The 11,546-nt window shown below is 50.2% G+C and overlaps 1 protein-coding gene across 1 annotated transcript; it reads right to left on the bottom strand.

Moving 5' to 3' along the window:
* Positions 1–2,443: 2,443 nt before the first annotated feature.
* On the bottom strand, positions 2,444–11,103 carry LOC101350512 (keratin, type II cytoskeletal 71). The gene is made up of 9 exons (XM_004388368.1): positions 10,587–11,103; positions 8,110–8,324; positions 7,326–7,386; positions 6,703–6,798; positions 6,171–6,335; positions 5,916–6,041; positions 4,290–4,510; positions 3,377–3,411; positions 2,444–2,643 (listed from the first exon to the last, which is right to left on the bottom strand). Exons 1-9 carry the CDS (start codon positions 11,037–11,039, stop codon positions 2,444–2,446), a joined length of 1,572 nt encoding a protein of 523 aa, XP_004388425.1. The 5' UTR covers positions 11,040–11,103.
* Between the last annotated feature and the right edge of the window lie 443 nt (positions 11,104–11,546).

The following is an 11,546-nucleotide window of genomic DNA, read 5'->3' on the forward strand; positions in this document are numbered from 1 at the left end:
GTGGTTCATCTCCTCTGGAACTTGCTGGGTGGGAGGAGCAGGCAGGCAGGTGACAGCACTGCCAAGGACAAACCCCTGTCGTGACTCATGAGCCGGAGCTGAGCCCTGTACCCACTCTCCTCCCTTTAGCCCCCTAAAAGACAGGGGATAGTCAGGGTACCTTTAGGGTCTGCTCCAGCCCAGGGTGGTTGTACATAGACAGGGCTTCTGATTCTCAGTTTTTTCATCTGTAAAATGGCAATAGCAACAATTTTAGAGTGCTGTTCTCAGATACTGGTGAGAAAGTGCTTTGTAAACTGTAAAGCATCAGGTAGGCACCACCACCCCCTCCACCTGTGACCACGGCAGGTGCTGCAATCAATCGTACTGTTCTTTGCCTCTGATCTGGGCCCAACCACAGAATGCTTCTGAGACTCCAGGCCCGCAGTTCTCAACTCTGGCTGTTCATTAGCCCAGGTCTTGAGCAGAGAGGGAAGCGTGGAACACATACAGATGCTTCCGCTAAGCCCCCACCTCCTCACTAGGAAAGGTCCAGTCCCAGAAAGAGGGCCTGGTCCTTGTCAGGAACATGATCATTTCTGCCATGGACACAATTAATATTTTTGTTGAAAGCTACAAACCAAGTTCATTATACACCCTTTCCATGCTTCTCCTTTCTTGTCTCCCTTCTCCCAGACTCGGCTGCACACTTCCCTCCTCCCAGATAACCTGCCACCTAGCATCTTCCTGCAGCCCTGAGACCCCACCCCCACCCCCACTGCCATGAATATTTTTAGTCTCTCTTTTTTCTGCTCTGCAGAGAAAACTAAGCTGTAAATATAGGCTTCCCAGCTGCTACTCAGTGATGTGTTTGTGTATACGTTTGTGCTGTGTGTGACTGTTCATGTATATGTGTGCATGTTTATGCTGTGTGTGAGTGTTCGTGTGTGTGTGTTTGTGCTCTGTGTGTTCATGTGTGTATGTGTGTGTGCTCTGTGTATGTGTGTGTGCTCTGTGTGTTCATGTGTGTATGTGCGTGTGCTGTGTGTGTGTGTGCTCTGTGTGTTCATGTGTGTATGTATGTGTGCTGTGTGTGTGTGCTCTGTGTGTTCATGTGTGTATGTATGTGTGCTGTGTGTGTGTGTGTGCTCTGTGTGTGAGTGTGTGTATGTGTGTGTGCTGTGTGTGAGTGTGTGTGTGTGCTGTGTGTGAGTGTTCGTGTGTGTGTGTGCTGTGTGTGAGTGTGAGTGTGCTGTGTGTGAGTGTGAGTGTGTGTTTGTGCTCTGTGTGTTCATGTGTGTGTGTGTGCTGTGTGTGTTCGTGTGTGTGCTGTGTGAGAGTTCGTGTGTGTGTGTTTGTGCTGTATGTGAGTGCTCATGTGTATGTGAGTATTCAACTGTGTGTGTGTTTGTGCTGTGTGTAGTGTTTGTGTGTGTGTTTGTGCTGTGTGTGTGTGTGTTTGTGTGTATTTTGTGGCGTGTGTGTGCATGTTTCTGCTTCATGTGAGTTTTCATGTGTGTGCATGTTTGTGTTGTGTGTGTGTTCGTGTGGGTGTGTTGTGTTGTGTGTGAGTATTCATGCGCATGTCTGTATATTGAATGTGAGTGTCCTGTGTGTGTGTGCATGTTTGTATTGTGTGTGTGTTCATGTGGGTGTCTGTGCTTTGAACGTGAGTGTCCATGTGCATGTGTGTGCGTATTTGTGCTGTGTGTGTGTTCATGGGCGTGTCTGTGTGTTGTGTGTGAGTATGTGTGCTGTGTATGTATGTGGTGCATGCTCATGTGAGCATTTGAATTGAGGTGCATGCCCACACTTTAAATACTCAGAGACCAAGCCGTCAGATCGTGCTGTTTATTGGGGATGCAACAGGGTAGGCCTTTAAGAACAAGAGAGAACAGAAAGGTGCCTCCTCTCCTCTGCTTCTAGATGCAGGAAAGTGAAGAAAGAGACCATAACTTGTACTTGGTCCCACTCTGAATGAGCTGTGGGCCTGAGCCAGGGTGGGGTGGGGAATGGGCCCCTCTTGGTTGTCTGTCCTTCAGCCTCCTTTTCTTGAACACACTGCCAGTTCCTATCATAGGTGGAAGCTGGGACAAATGCCCCAGTGTGAGAGGACCTCAGTCTGGGACCCAGGGAGCCAGGCAGAGTAGTTGAAGACTAAACCAGAGGTTGGGCAGAGGAGGAAGGGCTGGAAGCCAAGAGCCAAGATGGTGGCATGGCTGGGGGACCGCAGCCAAGGAGAAGAATGCCGGGAGTTTTCAGGGAGGCATTTCACAGACTGATTCATCCAGCCCTGTCCAGCCTCCAAGAGACACAGGCTAGGAGAAGTGGAGTTGCCAGATGTGCAAGAGCAGGGCTGGCAGGGTGTAGACACGGTGTAGACAAAGCTGACAGTGGGTTAGGGAGAGGGCAGCGTGGGGCCCAGAGTGGGGTCATGGAGTGGCAGGAGGGTTTAGGACCCCCTCTACCGGCTGGATTTCTTGGAGGGGGCACTCAGGCTAGAGCCCTTGCCCAGGGTATCCTTGCAATCACTGGCACTGCTTCGGCTCCTGCCCTCCCCGCTGCGGACACTGCACACTCCAGAGATACAGCTGGTGCTGTTGGCCACGTAGCCGCCGCTGACCGAGCTGGGCCGGAAGCCGCCACTGGTGCTGCTGATGATGGCTATAGGAGAGAACCTGGGTCAGTGCCCATGCCGCCAGAGCTAGGCTGGACCAAAAGAGGCATCCCATCCCCAGGACAGATGGGGCAATTCTCAGAGAGCTGGGTGCGTGGGGGCTCTGGTCACAGTTTCCCACTGGGGAAAAGATGCCAAAGACCACTTCCTGCCATATCCTATCCTTGGCTCAATCAGTTTATACCCAATCTGGCTGATTCTTGCTCCATTTAATCTCAGAGACCTGTTTCTTTGTCCAGCTACCAACATACCCACCTGTATTTCTGGACACTCACTCACTGCCCCTTCTGTTAGATTCTTTGCTGAACCGAGAGATCTAATACTGTTGGCTTGATCTCTGATTCCTCCAGCCTCTCTGATTCCCCAGCCCAAATCCGATTGTAACTCACCAACCTGGCTCCCCTTGCCTCACACAGATCCATAAATTATTTTCTTGCAACATATCCTTTGTGTCCCCATCCCCTATGGCAATAGCATTCCCTAGCTGCCATCCCCTGAAACCAGAGTAATACGGAGGAAAGATGCCTGGGCTGGAAGTCTGGAGACCTGATTTCTGGCTATGCCTCTGCCAGAAGGTTACTGTGTAATCTTAGGCAAGGCTTTTCCCTCTCTGGTTCTTAGATTAGAAACAGATACAGGGTTCTTAGATATAGGGTGTGACTAAGGTCCTCTCTAGTCCCCAGATTCTACAATTTTAGGACAAAGAACATAAGTACTTACAGATGCTGACAGGGGAGGGAAATTCTCCTGACATTCTGTTAAAGAGAGAAATAAGAGAGGGCAGTCAACTGACCCACAGTCTCTTCTGCCTGGAGACAAATCCTCAGAGCTAGTGACCCCACAGGGCTGATGGAGGGGTCTGAATTCCAGGGCTCTTTGACACAAGAAGAACCTGAGACACTTCAGGGGCAACCCTGAATCTTTGGAGTAATGAGGCAACCACCCAAGTCCAAGAATAGTTTGCATGAAATGTAATGTGCACACTCCCCAAGTGTTAGGCCCACACACCAAGACCTTCCATTTCCCCAGAACACTGGGGAACCTAAAGTAGCTGCTCCAGAGCATCCCTGACAAGCTCATACTGAACCTGGACAGGTAAGGAAGATGGAAGGAGAAGGCCGAATATAGTAATGCACTGTTGTTTTTTGGGGGAGAGGAGAGGCAGTAGAGTGTTCCCTGGTGCACCCTGGGAAGTTGTGAAGATTACATGAACCAATCCACATAAAGTAGTTTACACAGCACCTGATATGAAATAAGCATTCAAACCTTAATAAAAACAAAAAACAGTTGCCATGATTTCAACTGATAGCAACCCCATACGTGTCAGAGTAGAACCGTGCTCTGTAGAGTTTTCAATGGCTGATTTTTGGGAAGTAGATCACCAGATCTTTCTTTCAAGGCATCTCTGGGTAGACTTGAACCTCCAACCTTTTAGTTAGCAGCTGAGTGCGTTAACACTTTGTACCACCCAGGGACTCTTTGATCGGTATTATTAATTACTAGTATTATTCCTATCAGCAACCACCCTCCTCACACTCCAAGAACTCATCTTTCCTGGATTAGGACGTGTTAGGTTTTCTCCTTTGGCTGAGGCCTTGGGGCCTCATGCCAGAGCACCACACCCCACCCTCACCTGCACTCCTCACTCTCCAGCAGCTTGCGGTAGGTGGCGATCTCCATGTCCAGGGCCAGCTTCAGGCTCATGAGCTCCTGGTACTCACACAGCATCCGGGCCAGCTCCTCCTTGGCCTGGTGCTGGGCTGCCTCCAGCTCGTCCAGCTTGGCCTGGGCATCCTTCAGGGCATTGTCTCCCCGCTGCTCAGCATCAGCGATGGCTGTCTCTAGATTGGAAGCCTAAAGGAGAGAATTGGAGAAGTGAGAAAACTGGAAGGGGTCATTGGAGTTATCCACATCAAAATCTTTAAGATTCCCGGGCAGAGATACCCACCTGCACCCTTTATACCACCATGCTCTGTTCTACCATTGGAATCCCTGTGGGGCTGGAAAGTTCTTCCTTAGCTGTATCTCTTCTCTCTTGTGTTTAAATGTTAGTGGAATGTGAAATAGTACATCCTTGCTCCCTTGAGAGGATGGTTAATTCAGCACTTTAGTTGAGTGCAAGGATATCTACTCAGCCACACTGTACTGAGGATACAAGATGAATAAGGGTAAGAGCGGCTTTCTGCTCTCAACTTGTTAAAAGTTTTGAAGAAGAGGTCATTGTAATATGGTGTGGTGAGTGCAACAATGGTGGCTGCTCAGGTGCAGGCGACCACAGACAAAGGGACAGGGAAGGTGACCCCCCAGTGTAGCTATTATTTACCAAGCACCTGCTGTATGCCCAGCACTACACTCAGTGCTTTACGTGCCTTAGCTCATTTAATCCTTACAGCATCCTGTGAAGTGAGGCCCAGTCACTTGCCCAAGGTCACACAGCTACTAAGTGCTTAATCTCAGGGGAGAGTGGAAAGAGCATTGAACAATGAGTCAGGAGACCTGGTTCAGATCACAGCTGTGCCACTTACCAACTGTGTCACCCACTGAACCTCTTTGAGCCTCAGTTTCCTCATCTGTAACAATGGGGATGATAACTCTTGCCTCACAGGGTCATTATGAAGGTTAAATGTGATGAAATGATGGAGTTGCTGCTATTGCTATTATATAAGTACATCTTATCTCCACATCTCCTTAATGCTGAAGCTGCATCCTATATTCCTGGGAGGGGCCCCAGTAAATCCTTCATACATATTTGTTGAAGGCACTTTAATGGGTGCTGCCGAAGCTCATTTCTCCTTCTCAGTCATCAAATCAGCAGATATTTATTAAGCTGCTACTATGTGCCAGGCACTATGCTAGATTCTGGAAAAAACAAGGGTTAACAAAGCAGCTAGCTCTTAGCCTCCAAAGACCCTTTGATCTACTTGGAGGTGTGGGGCTGGTGTTGGGCAATTTCAAAAAATGTGCCAAGTACAGGGCAAGCACAGGTGCCAGGAGAGCAGGGGAGGGCAGGGGAAAGTGGCTCTAACCCAGCCTGGGGGTTAGAGAAGATTCCCTAGGGGAAGGGACTTCAAAGCAGAAGTCTGTGGGGTAGGAGATGAGGTGGCTCCAGGGTGTCCTGCTCAATCTGTTTGAGGCAGTGACCTCATTGGCCTTTTCTCTTCTCATGCGTGAGATCTGGAAGGCTGACTTCCTTGGCCAACTCATCCATCCCTGCACTTGAGCTTGCCTACCCCCGGCCATGGGCAGCCAGTCCCCTTACCTGCTTCTTCACATTCTCAATCTCTGAGCGGATCCTCTGGATGAGCCGAGTGAGCTCCGAGATTTCATTCTTGGTGTTTTTGAGGTCATCCCCATGTTGGCCAGCTGCCAGCTGCAGTTCCTGGAACTGGGACCAAAAATCTCAGGGTTGGTGATATCATGGGGTGCAGGGCATATTGGACACGTGTATGGACATGGCCTCAGCTCTCAGGCCTGCAGGGGCCACCCTCTCCAGCCTAGCCTCAGCCAAGCTCACCTTGGTCTGATACAGGGCTTCAGCCTCGGCCTTGCTCTTCAGGGCGATCTCCTCGTACTGACTGCGGATCTCATCAATGATGCTGTCCAGGTTCAGGTTGCGGTTGTTGTCCATGGACAGAATGACAGACATGTCGCTGATATGTGACTGGATCTGAGTGATCTCCTGCAAGGGAAACGCAGATGGTCTTGGGGCTTGACCACTGTCTGAGGCTGGCATTGGGCAACTTCCCCCAAGCAAGGTGAGAAAATTTCAGAGTGACAACTTAAAGGCTCAAAACCCAAGGCTATTGCCACTCTGAGCAAAGCAACGTGACTGCCAGGCCCCAGACAGATTCCTGTCACCATAACGAGAGGTCCCTGACCAGTTTCCTCCTACCTGCAGGGTGGAGATTCTGAAAACTCTTAGGGTTGAAATGGGAGTTGAAAGGCTAACTCGATGGGCCTCCCTCCTCTGGATCTCTCCCACCCCCCAGAATAGAGTTGCACCTACTGGCTGCCCCCAGATGGATGGAGTGGAGAGACAGACTTACAGCATCAAAGAGACACTTGAGGAATTTGATATCCTGGTCCATGGAGTCCACCTTGGCCTGCAGCTCCACCTTATTGGCGTACGCCACATCCACATCCTAAAAGATGCCCAAGCCATCTGTCAAGTCATGCCAGTGCAGCCTAAGAAGGTGAGCCCCACCCAGCCTGGGTGTCCAGCATGGGCAATGTAGCCAGCGCTCTTCTTCATGGTACATGGGAAAGGAGATGAAGGAGCAAAAGGTCCAGCCCATCCCATCCCAAGGATCTGCTCCCTCTGCCGGGGTGGTTGCTCCTCTCGGGAAGGCCACTTGTCGGCCATCTCTCTTTGAGCCAGATCCTTCCAGCTACACTGGGAGCCCCTTTGTGTCGTGCTTGCAGGAGAAGGAGCCTCTCTGTGATTCTTCTCTATGGATAACCCATGCCCTCAGTAAGGATCCTCTCATACCAGACTCCTGCCTTTTCATTCTTTCTTCCTGAATAGTTTTCACTGTGGCTTTTCTCTGCCTTTCACCTCACTCTTTCTGAATCAGTTTGTCTTCTGGCTGATAGTGGAGCACATTGGCGGGCTCAACACCTCCTGGTCCCAGGTCAGCCCTTGGGAATCAGGGCCTGCCTTCGCTCTCACCTTCTTGAGCAGCACAAACTCGTTCTCTGCAGCTGTCCGCCTGTTGATTTCCTCCTCGTACCTGTGGGAATGCCACAGCTCAGTCAGGTGAATACATCTTACTGAGAGCCCTCACTTGCCCAGGGAAGATCCTGAGTGAGGAGTGGCGTGTCAGACAGAGGGCAGAGATGCTGAGGGTCAAGAGGCACCAACCAGGCAAGGAGGGCTTCCTGGAGGAGGGGACATGGCAACCAAGTTTGTAAGAAGGAAATTGTTGAAGTTTCAGCTCGGAAGATGAGGAAGAAGTATGTGGGGTGACTGTCCTGTGGGAAATCTTGGAGGAAGAAAGAAGCAAGATTCTCCCCCAAAATTTGAATAAAGCCTTACAAATTGTAAAGTGCTTCCATATGCTTTCCTCAGCTGCTCCTCACCGTAATTCTGGGAGGTAGATGTACTTACCCGCATTTTACCAAAGAGGACATGGAAGCGCTGGGAGAATGCGAGAGTTCTCCCAAGGTTTCTTCACCCCAGAGCCAGAGCTAACCCTCAGACCACTACCCAGTAGACTAGATGTTTGCCTAGGTGCCTTACCAGAGACTGCAGGAACAGGGAGCAAGTTCCAGAGGTTTGTTGGGGACACTGTGGTCAGTGTGACCCAGGACATTGCCCTGCACCTCTAAAAAGTTCAAGCTCCTGCTACAGAAACTGGGGCATCTGCCCAGGCCCCAAGGAGCCAACCCCTGCAGGATGAGCTCAGAAAGACAGGTGCAGTTGTCCCACTACAGAGAGTCTCCTCCTTGCTCACCTCTTCTTGTAGTCCTCCACAATGTCCTGCACATTCCTCAGCTCTGAGTCCAGCCTCACTCTGTCCCCAGACAGTGTCTCCAGCTGCTTCCGCAGGTTGCTGATGTAGCTCTCAAGGATGGGCTCCAGGTTATTCTTGCAGTTGTTCAGGTCCAGCTGCTGCAGCAGCTCCCACTTGGTTTCCAGCACCTGGTTCTGCTGCTCCAGGAATCGCACCTGGAACCCAAAGCCCAGAAGCTATTGAGCCTCATGGACACAGTAAAAGCTGCCTCTCACAGGGCACTGTGTGAAGCACTCCAGCTACATTGTCTCCTTTTCCCTGCACCACAGCTTCATGAGGTGGATGAATCATTAACCTCTACTTGATGGAGAGGAAACTGAGACACAGAGAAGTTCAGCAACTTTCCAAGGTCCAACAGCTTAATAAGTGGTGGAGCTCAGACCGAACCCGAACATGTGCACCCTATCACCCAGAACTCACTGTGGCCAAACCTGCTCAGGGCATAGCAGTATCTGAAAATACTAGGACAGAGAAGTGGCCAGGTCCATCTTGTTAGAAAGGTTGACCATTCTGAAGAAGAGAAAGTGCTCTTCATTTTATAACATGCCAAAGATCAAATAAGGGCTTCTGGACCAACTCTGTCAGGCCCCACCTCCATCTTTGATCCTAGCTTCTGCCCTCTCCCCTGAATCCCTCTTATCAGAGTCATCTCATCTAGAGAAAAGAGTGGCATGTGGCTCAAGGTGGACAGACTGGTGCACCCTTTCCATTGCTGTCCCTCACTGGGCCAGGAAACCGACAAGAGGGGTTGGTCTGCACAGACCTTTCTTGTTTGAGTTGGGGGACACAATTTTCAAAATTTAACTTCTCTTAATCTACACAAGCATGGCTTCCATTTAAATAAGGTTGTGTTCCCTGTAGTCAGAAATACAGACAAGGGGAAAATCATCTGAAATTCACCGTGGAGGTGAATTTCGAACAGACGTCTCCAGCAGATCATTCAGAATTTGGTTTGGTTTAACAAGTCCTAACATTTTCATATATATCCATACTGTTGAGCACTAACCACAGAGTAAACCCTATAGTCTATGCACCACAATACACATCGGACTACTGGACACATCTGGATTGCTGATAAGATTTACCATTTTCTCTGGCTGTCAGATGTCAAGGGATTATACTCAGGAGACTGAAATTATTTGGGAACTGTTGAGGCCTTAGAGCCTCTTCCCCTCTGTCCCGGATAACCACTTTTGTCAACAAGAGGTGACTGTCTTCATATTCATCTTTCTTTCCATGTCTCCAGACTTCACCCTTAATAAGCTTTGACCAGCCCAGCCAAGGGTCAGTCCACTCCTGTCCCCGGAATCCAGTCCTCAGAATGCCTTGATCATCCGTATATAAAATGATTTTGAAGAGTAAGATGCCACAGAGATGTTCATAGTCCCTGAGGCTGAGCAGAGGGCAGCAGGGAAGTGTCCAACAGGAAGCCTAGAGTTGCAATGGGGAGGTTAAGCTGTGATGGCCATGTGGCTTTCTCAACCATAGACTTTGTCCTGGGTTGACCTGTCCTCAGTGTCTGACTGGAACTTAGCCCTCTATCTCTAATCTCTAAGCCCTCTAATCTCTAAACCCTCTAATCTCTAGTACTGGATCTGGCAGGTAGGAGGCTAAAGGCCCAACCTCACCTTTCTTTTCCTCCCAAATGATCTTGGACATGGCATTTACCTCCATACCTTTGCTGACTCATCTGCAAAATGAGTGTAATAATTTTTTAAAAGTCAAGGGCCTATCTGGACTGGATGATCCCTTGGATCTCTTCCAGCCCTTCTATTCTTCCCCTTCTCAGTACCTCTCCCTTGCCCTCCTGGGATAGAAATGATTGCAACAATAACCACCGTTCTGGAGTATTTAGTGTGGTACATTGTGCCAAGATCTTCACATGCCTTTTTTTTTAAAAAACCTGACAACAACCCCAAAAGGTAGGTTACTGTCTCCATTTTAAAGATGAGGAAATGGAGGCACAAACAGGGTCAGAAACTTTCCCAAAGCCACACAGCTGGCAAGTGATAGGGGCAGGACTGAAGCCAGGACTGACTTCAGAGCACTCTGAAGAGCTTCTTAAAACTACAGTATTCTGCCTCTCAAGAAGGCCCTTAACCTATAAAAGGAATCCCATAGCTGAGACATCTGTGAGTGACCACACACTGATGCTCAGGATCCACCAGTTAACTGACTGATGGACAAGATGAGCGTGCGATGGGAGGAGAGCAAGCCTCCTGGTTACTCTGGGTGGATTCCTTCTCAGAACAGAGAAGCTTATACAAGTCAACCTGACTAGGGAAAGCACCTGCCTTGTCCACAGGAAGGGCCCTTCTATATCTAGCCTCAATCCTTCTTGCTATAATAAAACCTCATGCACCAAGAAGAGAAGAGAGGGGATGTTTAGAGGTTCCCCCAGGTCCTAGCAGACCCACCTTGTCAATGAAGGAGGCAAATTTGTTGTTCAGTGCCTTGATCTGCTCCCTTTCCTGGGCACGCACTTTCTGGATCTCAGGGTCCAGCTCCACTTTGAGGGGTTCCAGGAGGCTCTCGTTGATGGTGACCTGATGGATGCCTCCAGGTGGGCACACAGTTGGACACACGGGCCCCAGGGCCACACAGCCAAACATGCTGCCAGCAAAACCACTGGCCCGGCCCCGGCCCCGGCCAAACCCATAGCCTCCACTCTTTCCGTTGACACCGGCCATGTTGAGGGAGATGCTCCGGGTGCCTCCCAGGCTGTAGAGGCTCCGACTGCTGAAGCCCCCACTAAGCCCTTTGCCCCCTGCCTTGTAGGAGGATGAGCTGCCCCCAGAGAGCACTGCTGAGGAGCCGCTGAAGCCTCCCTTGGTGGCAGCTCCAGACTTGGAGGTGAATTGGCAGCTCATGTTGCTGGTAGAGATGGAGCTCAAACACAGGAGGAAGGAAGCCAAAATCCCACACGGTTCTGCTGGTTGTGGTGAGGAGTGACAGGTCCCCTTATATATGCTTAGCACTGGGGCTCCTGGATGGGCAGTCAAGAGCTTAATTCGTGGGTTTGGTTTGCCTGGGAGCAAAAAGTCATTTTCTCTATGCTGAGCTAGAGATCAAGCCCTCCCCACCTCTGAAACAACATGAAACCTTCAAATTGCTGGGCTTGCAAGCCTTGCTCATGTAATTTGGGTCTTATCTAATTAACCTGCTGTTATGGGCTAATTTGCCCCGGGTGCCAGCCTCTCCAGGGGGATGTCACTGGCACCTCACCATCCCCATGCTGATTAATCTTCTCAGGGTTCTTGGCTTCCACTTGGGGGCTCAGGGAACAGGGGTAGGATGGAGGTAGACAGACCTCCCTGAACAGGGAAGGCCACTGGGCGGGGCATCTGGGGGCTCCAATCATAGCTGTGTCCTTCCTG

Source organism: Trichechus manatus, unplaced genomic scaffold, assembly GCF_000243295.1.
Source record: "Trichechus manatus latirostris isolate Lorelei unplaced genomic scaffold, TriManLat1.0 scaffold00209, whole genome shotgun sequence".
Taxonomy (NCBI): Eukaryota; Metazoa; Chordata; class Mammalia; order Sirenia; family Trichechidae; genus Trichechus; species Trichechus manatus.